Here is a 21,138-nt window from a genome sequence, read left to right on the forward strand (position 1 = left end):
TTCTGTATGAAATTCACAGGCTAGTGGGAAAGAATCCTAAGAGCTCACAGTTATTGATCACTTACCATGTGCCAGGCGCTAGGTGCTTCCTACATCTTTTCATTTAATCTTTGCCACAATTCTATAATCATCCCCACATATGGATAAAGAAACTCTGGGAGTTGCTATGATTTCCTGAGCTTATCCCACTGATGAGGCCGCAGAGCTGAGACTGGAACCTGGGTTTGGTGGGCTCCAGTAGGTGTGCTGTGTAGGCACGGGGCTCTGACTTCTCCCTGCCAGGAGGGATAGAGAATGTTGGGGGAGGGGCAGGTCTGTGATCCTGAGGTCCTAATTCTCCAGCAGCAATTTGGGGAACAGGAGGCAGTTTCAGGAGGGAGAAGGCAGATGGGACTGTGGGGCTGGGATCCAGGATCTTCTCTCAGCCCCTGAGGCTCCCATATTGGAAATGGTGACCAGTCAGTCTGGCAGAAATGTGTCCACACCAGTGGGTGTTCCCACCAGGCCCTGGGTGGGGGCCCCAGGCCCTGCACCCCAGTCATTCCAAAACCCAATTTATCCAAGATCTTGCCCCAGAGTGTGGTCTCTAGGGTGGTGTGTATCAGCTCTGGCTGGAGGACTTCCTGCAGGAGACAGCACTAAACCCTGGACACAGGCCCAAGTCCTGGTATGAAGGTGTACACCAGCTAGAGCTGACACCAGCCTCAGATGCCAATACAACCTGTACCCTGACCATCAGACCAGCTGCCTCTGTGCACACAGGGAGAGGAGGATTGGGTAGGTGGCGGGCTGCGGGGTAGGGGCTGCTATTACAGCCTAGATGTCCACAGCTGCTGTTGAGCTTGGTAAGTCCTGTGTTGGAATTCATGGGCTCTGGGTTTGAATTCCGACATGCCACTTAATATGTGTGACTTTGGGTAGGTTAACCTCTCTGAGGCTCTGTTTTCTCATCTACAAAATGGGGGGGGGGATTGAAATATTTACCCTAGAGGGCTTTTGGAGGATTCAATTAGGTGATGCTTATAAAGCAGGGTGTGTTATTATAATTATTAAGAGTTTTCTCATGTAGCTTCAAAGACCACCCAAGCAAGGAAGAGCAGCCCTATTACTAGAAAGAAGTGACTTTCTGATAGCTGGAAATGTAATCAGGAAATATGAATTCCCTTCCAGGACCTTCATTTGGACAAGAACGTTCCCTGAGACTCAGACATGCTGGCCCTTTTGTCAAGTCCTTGAATGCACCAAGCTCTGTCTCACCCCAGGACCTTTGCATGTGCTGTGTCTTCCACTTGGGGCATTCTCTTCACTCTGCCTGGCTAACTTCTACTCATTCCTCGGGGCATTTTTCTCTGATTGACCCTCTGCCTTTCCTCAACCCTGACTAGGTTGGGTGTCCTTGGGTGTCCCCTTCCTAGGCCTTGCCATCAAGTGATTAAACAGTGGCAGCTCTGGAGTCAGATCAGGCCTGGATTCAAATTCTACAGTTGCTCACTGTGTGTCTCTGGGCAAGTTCCCTCACTTCTCTGAACCTCCATTTCCTGACCTATGAATTGGGGCTACTATAGCAGTGCCCACCCCTAGGGTGATTGTGTGGATTAGAATGACATGAATTACCCAAAGAACACTCAACACGCTGCCTGGTGTTTCTTAAGCACTCAATGTATGGTTGCTATATATATATTTTAATCCTCACAATTACAATGAATTCAATATTTATGGGAAAAAAAGATTAATGTCTGTTTTCTCTGGTAGGCTGTGACGAGGGCAGGCATGTTGTTTTAGTTACTGATGTATTCCTGGTGCCTAGAACAGTTCCTGGCAATAGTAGGTGCTCAATAAATACACATTGAATCAATAAATAGGCACTGGCATGCCTGAAGGCAGGGACTGCCAGGTATTTTTCAAGGTTCTTTTTAAGCCTAGGAGGTTTATGAATTTTGAATCTTACTTGCTACAAAGGAATGAAAGCAAAGAAGGAAAGAGAAAGAGAGAAAGGGGAAAAAGGGAAAGAGGGAAGGAAAGCTGGAAGGAAGGGAAAAAAAATAAGAAATGCAGCCCCGCTGAGACCAGCCGCGCTCCAGGGACCACCTACCGGAAGGGGCTGGTGTTGCAGACGGTGACGGCGGGAAAGTCCATAGCCTTGAAGCCGATGGAGAGGGAGACGCTGACCTCCCAGCTCAGGTAGGTCCTGATGAAGACACCCCATTGCCAGCAGACGAGGGAGGCAAAGAGCAGGGTGAGCACGAACCACATGGCCTTCTTCTTGGGTCCCTCGCAGATGATGCGTTTGGGGCCATGGGTGTTGGTGTTGTCACAGTACCACACCAGCAACTCCTTGTATGTGTAGCCGGGGCCCTTCTGCAGCCGGTGCAGGCACTTGAGCAGGTACTTCTTTATGTGCATCGTGGCTCCTGCAGATACACCCGGGACAGTCACTTCAGATACCACAACAGCCTCCCGTCCCAGGATCTCCCAGTCATGGCCAGAGCATGGGCACTGGGGACAGGAAGGCCCTCTTTCTATCCCTCCCTCCCTCCCTTCCTTCCCTCTTGCCATTTATCATCCATCCATCCAACCAACCCCAAAGCATTTATTGAGTGCCTACTGTATGCCAGGCACTGAATTAGCCCCTCTGGACTCAATGATGAGCAAAATGGACAAGGTTTCTTCCCTCTGAGAACTTCCAGCTTAGTGGACAAGTTACTTAAACTCTTAACTCCTCAGGTTCTCCGTGTGCAAAACGGGGACAACTGTACCTAGTTTTTATAGAATTGCCGAGAGGGTGAAATTAGGTGAAACATAAAAAGTGCCAAGTACAGTGCCTAGCACAGGCTAAGTGCTCAATATGTTAGCTACCATTATTACTAGCTGCGAGTGCTGAGACAGAGGTCAACCAAATGGTAACAAAATGTGATAGGAAGGACCCTGAGTACCCAGAGGCAGTAGAGGGCAGTGGTTAAGCATGCGGACTCTGGAGCGAAATGTCTGGCTTTGAATCTCGGCTCTGTGACTTTGAGCAATTCACTTTCTCAGTGCCTCAGTTTCCTCATCTTGTAAAATGGGGATAACAGTCCCCACCTCACAGGGTTGATGTGAAGACTGAAATGAATGAGAATCTGTAGAGTGTGGATTAATGCCTGGCACCTGTCAGCTACTGTTATTACCAAGGGGGCCCCCGAAGTCTGGGAGTCCTTGGAGGAGTTGAGTTAAAGGACAGAAGAGGAGTGGTGGTGGGAGGGGGAGGGGACAGCAGGAGCAGAGGCCGATCGGGAGGGAGCCTGGGGACGTGAACGGAGCTGGCCACGCAGGGCCCTGTGGGCCATGTTAAGGAGTGGGGTTTCAATCCTAGGACAGTTGGAACCTGTGGAGACGAGATGCTGTCAACTCTGAGGTCTGAAAAGAGCGCCCCAGCTGCTCGGTGGAGATGGACTGGAGCGGGGTGAGGGTGGCTCCAGGAGCGCTGGGTGCTAGCTGTGGGTCAGCCAGGAATGGTTAACCTCTCTGAGACTGTTTCCCACCTGCGTGAGCAGACAGGGTTCTTGTGACGTTACCAAGATAGTTGTCAAAGAGCCTGGCACATGATGGCTTCTCAGGAAATACCCGTTTCCTCCTTCCTTCTGCCCATATACAGAGCCAGAACCTGCTGACGGAGCACCCCAGCCCTATCCCTGGAGCCCCAACTGGCCAAAGGCCACCTCCTTCATGAAGCTGTCCTGACTCCCTGGCTGGAATGAGCCCTGCCCCACTCTGAGAGCCTCTGCCTTTCTGGGGGCTCTGTGTTGGGCAGGGTGTTGCCTGCTTCCCAGCACCCTCGCCCCTTGCTTGGATGTTTCCTCGGGTGAACCCCTCCCCCAGTCTCAGTTGGTGTGAGTGGCCAGGCTACCATCCCTAGCTCTGGGAGGGGGGAGCTCACATGACCCCAGTTTGGACCATTAGACTCAATTCTGTTATTTTATGTTGGAATAACTGAGGAAGAGACCTCCTTTTTCGCTAAGACTACTAAGCTGGCGGTATTTGGCATCACAAATGGGGAGACTGCCTGAGAAGAAAGCCAACACAGAGAAAAGCAGAGCCACAAGATGGAGACAGAGTTCTGACAACATCGTTTGAACACCTGGATCCAGCCATTCCTGAAGCCTTTTATTCCTGGACTCAGCAGATATGGGAACCAATAAATTTTCTTTCTTACTTATGCTGATACAAGCTGGATGTCTATTATTTGCAACCAACAGAGAAAGAAATTCTCCTCGTTCTACTCTGTGTCATAGTTGCTTGTCCTGTGGCTTCTCACTCCCATGGGATCATAATCCTCCTGAAGGTAGCAGCACTGTATTCCCGACAAGCCCAGCACAGCGCCTAGAACACCACTGAATATCGAAATGAATAACCCCAGACCTTCATATCTAAACAGAGATCTTAAACTTACCCAGGCATGTTCACTCCTGACCTAACTGTCTGACACAGTAACATTCCTCACCTGCCTGGCCAAAGCATTAAGGGCTTTATTCTCTTAACACCGCTACCTCTGCTCTCTGATGGAAATCAAGCTCCATGTGCCTGTCCAGGCCATCATGGCTGTAGGACAGATGTTCATAGACTAACCCAACCCCCACCTTTCCCAGAGGACCCAGTTCCTGCTCTGGGATAATAAAGTAATAATAACTACAATAATAACAACTATGAGAGCGACGTTAAAGTACTAAGTGTTTACCATGATCCAGGAACTGCAATGTGCTTCGTATGTTACTTCATTCCTACATATTTTTATCCATAACCTTAAACTTGGAAAGAACTGGGGCTTCATCTGTCTTGTATAGTCCAGTACCCCAAGGCCCAAGAGGTTAAGAGCACATTAGGCTCCTATAAATAGTTGTGGAAGAAACAGACCAAGGGCCTCTCTGTTATCTACCCTCTTCCATTCTAGTTTAACCATTCTGATTCAGTCAAGAAGAAAGTTTTAGGTCCTTAACATCCATCTAACCCCCTCTAATCTCCCAGTTTAACAATGAGGCCTCAGGCTCGCTCAGAGCCCTGTCAGGCAATGGTATCTGTAACCACAACCTTCTGTTTTCACTGGGTTTCTTTTTAAGAGGGATCTTCTATTTATGGCAAGAGACACTGGCTTTTGCTTTAGGTTCATAAATACACTTAAGTTAAAAAAAAAAAAAGACCTGAGATTGGTTCAAGATGGCGGAGTAGAAGGACGTCCGCTCACTCCCTCTTGCGAGAGCATTGGAATCACAGCTAACTGCTGAACAATCATCGACAGGAAGACACTGGAACTCACCAAAAATGATACCCCACATCCAAAGACAAAGGAGAAGCCGCAATGAGATGGTAGGAGGGGCGCAATCACAATAAAATCAAATCCCATAACTGCTGGATTGGTGACTCACAAACTGGAGGACACTTATACCATGGAAGTCCACCCACTGGAGTGAAGGTTCTGAGCTTCCCAACCTGGGGGTCCGGCAATGAGAGGAGGAATTCCCAGAGAATCAGACTTTGAAGGCTGGTGGGATTTGATTGCAGGACTTCAACAAGACTCGGGGAAACAGAGACTCCACTCTTGGAGGGCACACACAAAGTAGTGTGCTCATCAGGACCGGGGGAAAGGAGCAGTGACCCCATAGGAGACTGAACCAGACCTACCTGCTAGTGTTGGAGGGTCTCCTGCAGAGGCAGGGGGTGGTTGTGGCTCACGGTGGGGACAAGGACACTGGCAGCAGAAGTTCTGGGAAATATTCCTTGGCATGAGCCCTCCCAGAGTCTGCCATTAGGCCCACCAAAGAGCCGGGTGGGCTCCAGTGCTGGGTCGCCTCAGGCCAAACAACCAACAGGGAGGGAACCTAGTCCCACCCATCAGCAGACAAGCAGATTAAAGTTTTACTGAGCTCTGCCCACCAGAGCAACACCCAGCTCTACCCACCACCAGTCCCTCCCATCAGGAAGCTTGCACAAGCCTCTTAGATAGCCTCATCCACCAGAGGGCAGACAGCAGAAGCAAGAAGAACTACAATTCTGCAGCCTGTGGAAGGAAAACCACATTCACAGAAAGACAGACAAAATGAAAAGGCAGGACTTCCCTGGTGGCGCAGTGGTTAAGAATCTGCCTGCTAATGCAGGGGACATGGGTTCGAGTGCTTGTCCAGAAAGATCCCACATGCCGTGGAGCAGCTAAGCCCGTGCACCACAACTGCTTAGCCTGCACTCTAGAGCCTGAAAGCTGCAACTACTGAGCCCGCACACCTAGAGTCCGTGCTCCGCAACAAGAGGAGCCACCGCAGTGAAAAGCCCATGCACCGCAACAAAGAGTAGCCCCCACTCGCCGCAACTAGAGAAAGCCAGCGCACAGCAACAAACACCCAATGCAGCCAAAAATAAATAAAAAATAACGATAATAATAAAATAAAATTAAAAAAATGAAAAGGCAGAGGACTCTGTACCAGATGAAGGAACAAGATAAAACCCCAGAAAAACAACTAAATGAAGTGGAGATAGGCAACCTTCCAGAAAAAGAATTCAGAATAATGATAGTGAAGATGATCCAGGACCTCGGAAAAAGAATGGAGGCAAAGATCGAGAAGATGCAAGAAATGTTTACAAAGACCTACAAGGATTAAAGAAAAAACACCTAGAAGAATTATAGAACAAACAGAGATGAACAATACAATAATTAAAATGAAAAATACACTAGAAGGAATCAATAGCAGAATAACTGAGGCTGAAGAACGGATAAGTGACCTGGAAGACAGAATGGTGGACTTCACTGCTGTGGAATAGAATAAAGAAAAAAGAATGAAAAGAAATGAAGACAGCCTAAGAGACCTCTGGGACAACACTAAATGCAACAACATTCACATTATAGGGGTCCCAGAAAGAGAGAGAGAAAGGACCCGAGAAAATATTTGAAGAGATTATAGTTGAAAACTTCCCTAACATGGGAAAGGAAATAGCTACCCAAGTCCAGGAAGTGCAGAGAGTCCCAGGCAGGATAAACCCAAGGAGAAACATGCCGAGACACATAGTAATCAAATTGACAAAAATTAAAGACAAAGAAAAATTATTGAAAGCAACAAGGGAAAAATGACAAATAACATACAAGGGAACTCCCATAAGGTTAACAGCTGATTTCTCAGCAGAAACTCTACAAGCCAGAAGGGAGTGGCACGATATATTTAAAGTGATGAAAGGGAAGAAACTACAACCAGGATTACTCTACCCGGCAAGGATCTCATTCAGATTTGACAGACAAATCAAAAGCTTTACAGACAAGCAAAAGCTAACAGAATTCAGTACCACCAAACCAGCTCTACAACATATGCTAAAGGAACTTCCCTAAGTGGGAAACACAAGAGAAGGAAAGGACCTACGAAAACAAACCCATAACAATTAAGAAAATGGTAATAGGAACATACATATCGATAATTAGCTTAAACGTGAATGGAGTAAATGCTCCAAACAAAAGACGCAGGCTCGCTGAATGGATACAAAAATAAGACCCATATATATGCTGTCTACAAGAGACCCACTTCAGACCTAGGGACACATACAGACTGAAAGTGAGGGGATGGAAAAAGATATTCCATGCAAATGGAAATCAAAAGAAAGCTGGAGTAGCAATTCTCATATCAGACAAAATAGACTTTAAAATAAAGACTATTGTTACAAGAGACAAAGAAGGACACTACATAATGATCAAGGGATCAATCTAAGAAGAAGATATAACAATTATAAATATATACGCATCCAACACAGGAGCACCTCAATACATAAGGCAACTGCTAACAGCTACAAAGGAGGAAATCGACAGTAACACAATAATAGTGGGGGACTTTAACACCTCATTTACACCAATGGACAGATCACCCAGACAGAAAATTAATAAGGAAACACAAGCTTTAAATGACACAATAGACCAGATAGATTTAATTGATATTTATAGGACATTCCATCCCCAAACAGCAGATTACACTTTCTTCTCAAGTGCACACGGAACATTCTCCAGGATAGATCAGATCCTGGGTCACAAATCAAGCCTTAGTAAATTTAAGCAAAATGAAATCATATCAAGCATCTTTTCTGACCACAACGCTATGAGATTAGAAATCAATTACAGGGAAAAAAACGCGAAAAACACAAACACATGGAGACTAAACAATACGTTACTAAATAACCGAGATCACTGAAGAAATCAAAGAGGAAATCAAAAAATACCTAGAGACAAATTACAACGAAAACACAACGATCCAAAACCTATGTGATGCAGCAAAAGCAGTTCTAAGAGGGAAGTTTATAGCAATACAAGCCTACCTCAAGAAACAAGAAAAATCTCAAATAATCTAACCTTATACCTAAAGGAACCAGAGAAAGGAGAACAAACAAAACCCAAAGTTAGTAGAAGGAAAGAAATCATAAAGATCAGAGAAGAAATAAATGAAATAGAAACAAAGAAAGCAATAGCAAAGATCAATAAAACTAAAAGCTGGTTCTTTAAGAAGATAAACAAAATTGATAAACCTTTAGTCAGACTCATCAAGAAAAAGAGGGAGAGGAGTCAAATCAATAAAAGTTGAAATGAAAAAGGAGAAGTTACAATGGACACAGCAGAAATACAAAGTATCATAAGAGGCTACTACAAGCAATTCTATGCCAATAAAATGGACAACCTGGAAGAAGTGGACAAAGTTTTAGAAAGGTATAACCTTCCAAGACTGAACCAGGAAGAAATAAAAAATATGAACAGACCAATCACAAGCACTGAAACTGAAACTGTGATTAAAAATCTTCCAACAAACAAAAGCCCAGAACCAGATGGCTTCACAGGTGAATTCTATCAAACGTTTAGAGAGAGCTAACACCCGTCCTTCTCAAACTCTTCCAAAAAATTGCAGAGGAAGGAACACACCCAAACTCATTCTATGCGGTCACCATCACCCTGATACCAAAACCAGACAAAGATACTACAAAAAAAGAAAATTACAGACCAATATCACTGATGAATATAGATGCAAAAATCCTCAACAAAATACTAGCAAACAGAATCTAACAACATATTAAAAGGATCATACACCATGATCAAGTGGGATTTATCCCAGGATGCAAGGATTCTTCAATATATGCAAATCAATCAATGTGATATACCATATTAACACACTGAAGAATAAAAACCATATGATCATCTCAACAGATGCAGAAAAAGCTTTTGACAAAATTCAACACCCATTTATGATAAAAACTCTCCAGGAAGTGGGCATAGAGGAAGCCTACCTCAACATAATAGAGGCCATATACGACAAACCCACAGCAAACATCATTCTCAATGGTGAGAAACTGAAAGCATTTCCTCTAAGATCAGGAACAAGACAAGGATGTCCACTCTCGCCACTATTATTCAACATAGTTTTGGAAGTTTTAGCCACAGCAATCAGAGAAGAAAAAGAAATAAAAGGAATATAAATTGGAAAAGAAGAAGTAAAACTGTCACTGTTTGCAGATGACATGATACTATACATAGAGAATCCAAAGATGCCACCAGAAAACCACTGGAGCTAATCAATGAATTTGGTAAAGTTGCAAGATACAAAATTAATGCAAAGAAATCTCTTGCATTCCTATACACTAACAATGAAAGATCAGAATGAGAAATTAAGGAAACAATCCCATTCACCACTGCAACAAAAAGAATAAAATACCTAAGAATAAACCTACCTAAGGAGGTAAAAGACCTGTACTCAGAAAACTATAAGACACTGATGAAAGAAATCAAAGATGACACAAAGAGATAGAGAGATATACCATGTTCTTGGGTTGGAAGAATCAATATTGTGAAAATGACTCTACTACCCAAAGCAATCTACAGATTCAGTGCAATCCCTATCAAATGACCAGTGGCAATTTTTTTTACAGAACTAGAACAAAAAGTCTTAAATTTGTATGGAGACACAAAAGACCCCGAATAGCCAAAGCCGTCTTGAGGGAAAAAAAGCGGAGCTGGAGGACTCAGACTCCCTGACTTCAGACTACACTACAAACTACAGTAATCAAGACAATATGGTGCTGGCACAAAAACAGAAACATAGATCAATGGAACAGGATAGAAAGTCCAGAGATAAACCCACACACCTATGGTCAAATAATCTATGACAAAGGAGGCAAGGATATACAATAGAGAAAAGACAGTCTCTTCAATAAGTGGTGCTGGGAAAACTGGACAGCTACATGTAAAAGAATGAAATTAGAACACTCCCTAACACCATACACAAAAATAAACTCAAAATGGATTAAAGGCCTAAATGTAAGACCCGACGCTATAAAATTCTTAGAGGAAAACATAGGAAGAACACTCCTTGACATAAATCACAGCAAGATCTTTTTTGACCCACCTCTTAAGAGTAATGGAAATAAAAACAAAAATAAACAAATGGGACTTTATGAAACTTAAAAGCTTTTGCACAGCAAAGGAAACTATAAACAAGACGAAAAGACAACCCTCAGAATGGGAGAAAATATTTGCAAACAGCTCATGCAGCTCATATTAAAAAAACAAACAACCCAATCAGAAAATGGGCAGAAGACCTAAATAGACATTTCTCCAAAGAAGGCATACAGATGGCCAAGAAGCACATGAAAAGCTGTGCTCAACTTTCTAAGTTCAACATCACTAATTATTAGAGAAATTCAAATCAAAACTACAATGAGGTATCACCTCACACCAGTTAGAATGGGCATCTGTTGCACTGTTGGTGGGAATGTCAACTGATACAGCCACTATGGAGAACAGTATGGAGGTTACTTAAAAAACTAAAAATAGAATTACCATATGACCCAGCAATCCCACTACTGGGCATATACCCAGAGAAAACCATAATTCAAAAAGACACATGCACCCCAGTGTTCATTGCAGCACTATTTACAACAGCCACGTCATGGAAGCAACCTAAATGCCCACCGACAGACAAATGGATAAAGAAGATGTGGTACATACATACAATGGAGTATTACTCAGCCATAAAAAGGAATGAAACTGGGTCATTTGCAGAGACATGGATGGACCTAGAGACTGTCCTACAGAGTGAAATAAGTCAGAAAGAGAAAAACAAATATCGTATATTAATGCATATATGTGGAGCCCAGAAAAATAGTACAGATGAACCGGTTTGCAGGGAAGAAATAGAGACACAGATGTAGAGAACAAACGTATGGACACCAAAGGGGGAAAGTGGCAGGGGAGGTGGTGGTGGTGGTGGGATGAATTGGGAGACTGGGATTGAGATATATACACTAATATGTATAAAATAGATACCTAATAAGAACCTGATGTATAAAAAATAAATAAAATAAAATTCAAAAAAAAAGAAATAGGTTTAAAGAAAATTATTAATTACAAACAATAGTAATACGTGCAACAAAAACTGTGACAATGGCAGGCAAATAACAGAAGTTCGCTGAGTACTGCCTTATCTCCTAACTAGTTTGGGAAATAAGCCAAGTTAAAATCAATAAATGCTATAAACCACTTTATGCTGTTCTTGTCAGATTTCACCACCAGGGTGATAGATGGTCTGTGTTTGGAATGTATATACACAGCTTGTGTAGAAAGGTTTGAATCAGCTTACAGCTTAAACCAACCCAAATAAGCCAAGTGGAGACTGAGTCCAGGTATGGACTCAGGAAGAGTGGACACTGTCATGCTTCGAGAGTCACAGATCACTATCTACAACTTGACCCCGAACTCGTGGAGAACATTCCTGGCAGCAAATGCAAAAACAATAAATGTTGTGTACAACCGTTTCTGTTTTCTTGTAAGAGAAAATATCTGCTCACTTTCAGAGATAAATTGTACCTGAGATTTGACTCAGTGTCCTGTGGGGAAGGGTAATGGGAACCAAGTGGAGACTGAGTCCACATATGGACTTTGAGGGGTTGCAGATGGATGACCCGTGAGCTGTATTGGATTTGCAAAAGTTTTTTGTTGTTGTTAGCACAGTTTGGTTTTTTTTTTTTCTGTGTGAAGCTGAATTTATTTCATATACTCCAAGCAAAATAGTATTTTCCAACACAATAAATACCAAAACAGATATGGCAATATATTAAATAAGATGTTAAAGAGATTTGCTGAAAATAAAAACCAATGCCACTTTTCTCATTAAATTTTTGAGGGTTTGAAAAAGATTTTTTTAACACCTTTATTGGAGTATAATTGCTTTACAATGGTGTGTTAGTTTCTACTTTTTAACAAAGTGAATCAGCTATACATATAAATATATCCCCATGTCTCCTCCCTCTTGTGTCTCCCTCCCACCCTTCCTACCCCACCCCACTAGGTGGTCACAAAGCACTGAGCTGATCTCCCTGTGCTATGCGGCTGCCTCCCACTAGCTATGTATTTTACATTTGGTAGTGTATATATGTCCATGCCACTCTCTCAATCTGTCCCAGCTTACCCTTCCCCCTCCCCGTGTCCTCAAGTCTGTTCTCTAGTAGGTCTGCATCTTTATTCCCGTCCTGCCCCTAGGTTCTTCGTGACCTTTTTTTTTTTTTTTAGATTCCATATATATATGTTAGCATACAGTATTTGTTTTCCTCTTTCTGAGTTACTTCACTCTGTATGACAGACTCTAGGTCCATACACCTCACTACAAATAACTCAATTTTGTTTCTTTTTATGGCTGAGTAATAGTCATTGGGTACATGTGCCACATCCTCTCTATCCATTCATCTGCCGATGGACACCAGGTTACTTCCATGTCCTGGCTATTGTAAATAGTGCTGCAATGAACACTGTAGCATAGTATTTTAAAAAATATAATTTCCTTTTGTAAATAACAGCTTTATTGAGATAGAATTCACATACCATATAACTCATCCATTTAAAGTGTAGATTCAGTGGATTTTAGTATATTCACAGGGTTGTTCATCCATCACCACAGTACCTTTTAAAACATTTTCATCTCCTCCAAAAGAAACTCTGTACCCATTACCAGTCACTTCTCACTCCTTCCTCTACCCTCCCCTACCCCAGGCAATCACTAATCTATTTTCTGTCTCTATAGATTACCTATTCTGGACATTTCATATAAATTTCACATAAATATATTATGTGGTCTTTTGTGACTGGTTTTTCACTTTGCATAATGTTTTCAAGGTTCCTCCATGTTGTAGCATGCATCACTACTTCATTCCTTTTTATTCCCAAATAATATTCCATATTATGGATACACCACTTTTTATTTATTCATTCACCAATTGATGGACATTTGAATTGTTTTTACTTTTTGGCTATTATGAATAATACTGCGGTGAACAATCATGTACAAGTTTTTGTGTGGACATATGTTTTCCTTGGGTATATACCTAGGAGTGCATATACCAACTGGACCATATGGTAATTCTATGTTTACCCTTTCAAAGAACTAGCCAGACTGTCTTCCAAAATGGCTGAACTATTTCACAATTCCACCAGCAGTGTATGAGGGTTCCAATTTCTCCACATTCTCTATAACACTTGTTATTATCCATTAAAATAGTAGATGTGAAATGGCATCTTACTCTGGTTTTCATTAGCATTTCCTGATACCTAATGATGTTAAACATCTTTTCATGTGCTTATTAGCTATTATATCCATTATATGGCCAATATATCTTCTCTCAAGAAATATCTATTCAAATCCTTTGCTTATTTTTTAATTGGGTTATTTGGCTTTTTATTATTAAGTTGTAAGAGTTATTTATATATTCTATATACAAGTCCCTTTTCAGATATAGCGTTTGCAAAAATATTCTCCCATTCTGTGGGTCATATTTTCATTTTCTCGATGGTGCCCTTTGAAACACAAAAATGTTTAATTTTGATGGTACTCAACTTGTCTATATTTCTTTTGTTGTTTATGATTTGGTGTCATATCTAAGAATTCATTGCCTAATTCAAGGTCATAAAGATTTATTCCTATGATTTATTCTAAGAGTTTTATGGTTTTAGCTCTTACATTTAGGTCTTTGATCCAGTTTGAATTAATTTTTGTATATGGTGTGAGGTAGGGGTTCAGTTTCATTCTTTTGCATGAGGATAACCACTTGTCCCAACACCAAGACTATTCTTTCCCCTATTTAATTGTCTTGGTGCCCTTGGTGGTTTTAAAAAAATATATTTAAAGAAAACCTGAATAAATGAAGAGATATAACATATTCCTGGATCAGAAGACTCAATGTTGTTAAGATGTCAATTAACCTCAAATCAATCTCTAGAGTTAATTCAATCTCAATCAAAATCCCAGCAGACAGCATGTAGAAATTGACAAGCTAATTCTAAATATTATATGGAGAAGTAAAAAAACTAAAATAGAAAAAAAACTTTTGAAAAAGAAGAGCAAAATTGAAGGATTTATACTATCTGATATCAAGACTTACTATCAAGTATAATAATCAGAACAGTGTAATACTGGTGTGATGATGGACATATTAATCAATGGGATATGATAGAGTCCAGAAATAGACCTACAAAGGTGCCAAGGTAATTCATGCAGAAAGGATAGTCGTTTCAACAAAACATGCTGGAACAATGGATATCCATATAAGAAAAAGGAATCTCAACTCCTATCTCACACTAGACACCAAAGTTAACTTGAAATGGATCAGGGACCTAAACACAAGAGCTAAAACTGTAAAACATCCACAAGAAAGTATAAGAGAAAAATCTGTGCAATCCCAGAGTAGGCAAAAGACCTTTTAAATAGAACACTAAAATCATGAATAATAAAAGGAAAAAAAATTGTCCTTTATTAAAGTTAAATCTTCTGCTCTTCAAAACACTGTTAAGAAAATGAAAGAGCAAGTCACTGGGAGAAAGTCCTTGTAGTAATATGACTGACAAAGAATTTGTATGCAGAATACATAAACAATCCTTGCAACTCAATAATAAGACAAACAGGGCTTCCCTGGTGGCGCAGTGGTTGAGAGTCTGCCTGCCGATGCAGGGGACACGGGTTCGTGCCCCAGTCCGGGAAGATCCCACATGCCGCGGAGCGGCTGGGCCTGTGAGCCATGGCCGCTGAGCCTGCGCGTCTGGAGCCTGCGCTATGCAACGGGAGAGGCCACAACAGTGAGAGGCCCGCGTACCGCAAAAAAAAAAAAAAAGATAATAATAAGACAAACAACCCAACCCCTGCAATGAAGGGCAAAAGATTTTAAAACACACTTCATAAAAGAAGATACATGAATGGCTCAGAAGCACATGAAAAAACGCCTAACATCATTAGTCACTGGGCAAATGCAAATATAAACCACAATGAGATACCATTTCCCACCCACTAGAAGGACTGACAGTATCTAGTGTTAGCAAAGATGTGAGGCAATCAGAACTCTCTTAGAGGACTGGATGGAATGCAAAATGGTACAGTCACTTTGGAAAACAGTTTGGCAGTTTCTCATAAAGTTAAATGGGTACTTATTATATGACCTTTCAGGTCCACTCTTATTTATCCAAGAGAACTGAAAACATATTTTCACACAAAGGTGTGTACATATATACTCACAGCAACCTTATTCATTAATAATCCCAAACTGGAAACAAGCAAGTGTCCACCAACAGGTGAGTAAATAAACAAACTGTAGCATATCCATACAATGGAATACTATTCAGCAATAAAAGGAACAAACTATTGATACATACAACATGGATGGATTTTTTTTAAAAAACCATTATTCTGAGTAAAAGAAGCTAGACACAAAAAAGTACATAAGATATGACTTCACTTACATGAAGCCCTGGGAAAGACATATCTAATCTATAGTGACAGAAAGCAGACCAGTGATTTCCTGTGCTTGATGTGAATAGTGGATCGACTGGAATGGTACATAAGGGAACCTTTTGGAGGTGATGCAAATATTCTATATCTTGAGTGAGATGGTGGTTAATTAGATGTATGCATTTGTAAAAACTCATTAAATGCTATACTTGAAATGGATGTATTTAATTGTAAATAAATTACATCTAAATAAAGTTTTAACAAAACACTTAAATCCACTGCCATCTCAAAATTATGCAAGTTCACATTTTTAAAAAATCTAGATTTTCTTCAACTTTTGAAAAATCAGAAAGATCTGATAATTGTCCCCACATGGCAGTTTCTGCTCAAAATGACTAGTGGCTGCCCTCCTTAGATGGAGACTGTGCTCCCCAGTTCACCCCAATTCTCCCCATTCTCTATTTTCTTATACTCAGCCCACTTCACTCATTTTTTAATTCCTGCCTTGGCTTATGCGGACATCTGACTTTGTGACCCCTATAAATTACAGGTCAGATGCTTTCATTAAAATCCCCTGTATTTATTTTTGCAGCAAAACCTCAATTATCTAAGGTAATCAGGGAATAAGAGTTCTGGGGAGCTGGATTTTTATAGTTAATTGAAGGTTAACCTGAAAATGGGTTGGACTTTGGTTATTGAAAAATCTTTCATGTTTCTGCCTTGTTAGCCCCAGAGCATGACTGACTCTTTGTTCTTGAAAACTTAGCCAGGTCAGAGCCATTGATGGGGCTCACTGTGTCAGGCTGGAGATGGTGAAGGAGAGTTTTAGGGGGGCAGTCAGAATCTCCCCAGGGACCAGGACATATCCTGGGCATCATTTCTACTTATAAATGCAAATGTGTGCATTCCAGACACCTAGATTTTGGTCTCTAAATACCATTCTCGACTAAAGGGAACCAGGGCTTCTTAGAAAAATGGCTGATATGAGTTTTGGTGCAGGAAATGTACAAGATGAGCCTAAAATCTCTTACCATACCAGAAAGCAAAGAAGGCTATCAAAGACTACTGGGTCGGTCAAAAGGACTCCTTGAAGGGATTCTTACTGGCAAATATGGGACAATTTGAGCATCATTTTAAAAAAATTACTAATGGCATTTTTTACAGAACTAGAACAATAAATCTTAAGATTTTTATGGAGACACAAAAGACCCCGAATAGCCAAAGCAATCTTGAGAAAGAAAAACGGAGCTGGAGGAATCAGACTCCCTGACCTCAGACTGTACTACAAATCTACAGTAAGCAAGACAATATGGTACTGGCACAAAAACAGAAATATAGATCAATGGAATAGGATAGAAAGCCCAGAGATAAACCCACACACCTATGGTCAAATAATCTATGACAAAGGAGGCAAGGATATACAATGGAGAAAAGACAGTCTCTTCAATAAGTGGTGCTGGGAAAACTGGACAGCTACATGTAAAAGAATGAAATTAGAACACTCCCTAACACCATACACAAAAATAAACTCAAAATGGATTAAAGGCCTAAATGTAAGACCCGACACTATAAAATTCTTAGAGGAAAACATAGGAAGAACACTCCTTGACATAAATCACAGCAAGATCTTTTTTGACCCACCTCTTAGAGTAATGGAAATAAAAACAAATATAAACTAATGGGACTTTATGAAGCTTAAAAGCTTTTGCACAGCAAAGGAAACTATGAACAAGATGAAAAGACAGCCCTCAGAATGGGAGAAAATATTTGCAAATGAATCAGTGGACAAAGGATTAATCTCCAAAATATATAAACAGCTTATACAGCTCAGTATTAAAAAAACAAACAACCCAATCAAAAAATGGGCAGAAGACCTAAACAGACATCTCTCCAAAGAAGACATACAGATGGCCAAGAGGCACATGAAAAGCTGCTCAACATCACTAATTATTAGAGAAATGCAAATCAAACCTACAATGAGGTATCACCTCATACCGGTTAGAATGGGCATCATCAGAAAATCTACAGACAATAAGTGCTGGAGAGGGTGTGGAGAAAAAGGAACCCTCGTGTACTGTTGATACAGCCACTATGGAGAACAGTATGGAGGTTCCTTAAAAAGCTAAAGATAGAATTACCATATGACCCAGCAATCCCACTCCTGGGCATATATACACAGAGAAAACCATAATTCAAAAAGACACATGCACGCCAATGTTCATTGCAGCACTGTTTACAATAGCCAGGTCATGGAAGCAACCTAAATGCCCATCGACAGATGAGTGGATTAAGAAGATGTGATACCCATATACAATGGAGTATTACTCAGCCATAAAAAGGAACGAAATTGGGTCATTTGCAGAGACGTGGATGGACCTAGAGACTGTCCTACAGAGTGAAGTAAGTCAGAAAGAGGAAAACAAATATCGTATATTAATGCATATATGTGGAATCTAGAAAAATGGTACAGATGAACCGGTTTGCAAGGTAGAAATAGAGACACAGATGTAGAGAACAAACGTATGGACACCAAGGGGGGAAAGCGGGTGGGGGGGCGGTGGGGGGATGAACTGGAAGATTGGGATTGACATGTATACACTAATATGCATAAAATGGATGAATAATAAGAACCTGCTGTATTAAAAAATAAATAAATAAAATAAAATTTTAAAAAAGCATGCGGTTAATTGAAACATATTAAATACATTAAAAATCTATGAGTTCAGGGGCCTCCCTGGTGGCGCAGTGGTTGAGAGTCCGCCTGCCGATGCAGGGGATACGGGTTCGTGCCCCGGTCTGGGAGGATCCCATATGCCGCGGAGCGGCTGGGCCCGTGAGCCATGGCCGCTGGGCCTGCGCATCCGGAGCCTGTGCTCCGCAACGGGAGAGGCCACAACAGTGAGAGGCCCGCATACCGCAAAAAGAAAAAAAAAAAAAATCTATGAGTTCATAATAATGCTGAAAAATGGGAGTAAGTAGAACATTAATGTTATTAATAAATGTGTCATTAATAGATGGCTCCCATACAGGTTGTTGTACCTGTATTTGGAGCACTAGCAGCTATTATGTTCAATAAATTCCTTAATTTACTGCAAGGGTCTGTAAAGTTGAAAAGCCAGCCTGTTTTTGTATGGCCCTCTGGTTAATAATGTTTTTTATGTTTTCAAAGAGTTGTAAAGAAAAAAGAAAAGAATATGCAGTGTTTATGGTCCACAAAGCCTTAACTATTAACTATACCTGGCCCTTTACAGAAAAAGTTCGTCAAAACCTGATTTACTGTGTCCTATATATTTGCATTAAATAAGAAAAAAATCCTTAAAATAGGTTTTCAAATAAGTATTTGTAAGTTTGATTTTGTTATTTGCACCCCCCAAATACCTGCTAATTCAATGTTTCCCAAACATCAATCATTTGCATACCACCTTCACGATTTTTGCTAAATCCCGATAGCACTTGTATCATTATTGACTTAATATATAACATCATCTGAACTCGTCTTTTTTGCTTAAAAAAATTCACCCTCATCCTAAGCAACACTATGCCTGTGAATAAGTTTGATGTGCTAAGCCATTTTTTTCTTAAGACATAGTAAAATAATTCCACGATTGAATAAAGGGTTCCTCTCAAAAGATTTAAAACCATCTTCCTTATAACCCTTGAGGAAATTCTCTGTTAATTGTTTTCTGCCCACTTGAAGCACACAATCTCTATCAAGCATTTCCTCCTGCGTTTTCATGTCAGCCTTTCAAGAAAGTTCGGGTAGCCAGAATTATGCCCATCTCACAGAGAAGGTAACCAGAGCACAAAGGCACTTCCTCACAGTCACAGTGAGTCAGGCAGATCTGGAAACAGAAACCAGGTCCCTTGGCTTCCAGTCACCTCTTACCGACAAGCCTGATGGGACATGTGACCTCTTGCTCTCGATCTGGTGGGTACTGGGGGAGTCTGAAGGGTAGCAATAGGCTCCACCTCCTCTGTGTGCACATATGCACCTCCTTTGACCAAGGCTGTGGTTCCCGGGCCTCCAGGGGTCCTCCCATAAAGCCAAATGCAGTGTGACTGATAAACCTTAAAAAAGTGGCTCTCAGAGGGGTGGGGGAAGGGGCAGAATAGGGTAAGAGGATTAAAAGGTACAAACTACTAGGTATAAAATAGATAAGATACAAGGATGTGCAGCACAGGGAATATAGCCAATGTTTTATAATAGCTTTATATGGAGTATATAGTCTATAAAAATACTGAATCACTATGCTGTACACCTGAACCTAATTTAATAATGTAAGTCAACTATACTTCAATAAAAAAAAAAAAAAGTGGCTCCCTCCAGTCCTCCAGGAGAGGAGACACAGTGGTCTTATTTGAGCTGCTCAGAGATGAAGAGTGCTGCCAAGGTATATCATTAAGTGAGAGAGAAGAAAGGGCAGAACCATATATAAAGCTGGTATGCATTTGTGTTGGAAAAAAAAGGGGGTGGGGGGCTTCCCTGGTGGCGCAGTGGTTAAGAATCCGCCTCCCGATGCAGGGGTTCGAGCCCTAGTCCGGGAAGATCCCACATGCCGTGGAGCAACTAAGCCCGTGTGCCACAACTACTGAGCCTGCGCTCTAGAGCCTGTGAGCCACAACTACTGAGCCTGAGTGCCACAGCTATGGAAGCCCGCATGCCCTAGAGCCCATGCTCCACAACAAGAGAAGCCACCGCAATGAGAAGCCCGCGCACCGCAATGAAGAGTAGCCCCAGCTCCCCGCAACCAGAGAAAGCCCGCGTGCAGCAATGAAGACCCAATGCAGCAAAAATAAACAAATAAATACATTTAAAAAAAAAGGAAAACAGCATAGAGATATTTAGTTGTGTGTGCATAGCCCACCTCCAAGGGGCCAGACACCAAAGTGCTGACATAAGCTGCCTTCAAGAAGGGGAACTAGGTGCTGGGGGCACAGGCAGGGAAGGAGACTTTTAAAAATGAGTTACTCTTTTGGCACCTTTTGTATTTTGGACCATTTCAATGTTTAATCTATTCATTTATTCAGTCAGGAAATATTTACTAAGCACCTACTGTGTGCTCAGCACTGTTCTAGGCACCCAGCATCCCTCAGTAAGAAGTCCCTGCCTTTGTGTAGCCTACACGCTCCCAGGAGACAGAAAAAAAACATTTAAAAAAAGAAATTTAAAAATTTATGCTGATTGGAGTTAACTGAAAAAAAAATCTGCATGGCAACCATTCGGTTCGCAAAGATGAAAGCGTTTTGTAATACCAGGTATTACAAAGCACACCTTTACATGCCAATGGGGTTTAAGTTGGTGCAGTCACTGGAGAGTAGTTTGGCAGTCTCTATTGCATTTACTATTTATTGATTTATTTTTAAAATATATTTTATTTATTTATTTATTTGG

The 21,138-nt window shown here is 41.4% G+C and overlaps 1 protein-coding gene across 6 annotated transcripts in view; it reads right to left on the reverse strand.

Moving 5' to 3' along the window:
• The window catches only part of SCNN1B (sodium channel epithelial 1 subunit beta), an 80,731-nt gene that overhangs the window by 33,332 nt on the left and 26,261 nt on the right, over window positions 1-21,138 (reverse strand). For all 6 annotated transcript variants that reach the window (XR_014295982.1, XR_014295983.1, XM_082643458.1 and 3 more), the window contains exon 2: window positions 2,093-2,411. Coding sequence is in view for 4 of the 6 variants with exons in the window: in XM_082643457.1 (XP_082499583.1) it covers window positions 2,093-2,411 (319 nt within the window). In the remaining 2 variants the exon portion in view is untranslated. The remainder of the gene's footprint in view (window positions 1-2,092; window positions 2,412-21,138) is intronic.

The sequence above is a fragment of the Mesoplodon mirus genome (assembly GCF_964341445.2).
Source record: "Mesoplodon mirus genome assembly, chromosome: 15".
Lineage (NCBI taxonomy): Eukaryota > Metazoa > Chordata > Mammalia > Artiodactyla > Ziphiidae > Mesoplodon > Mesoplodon mirus.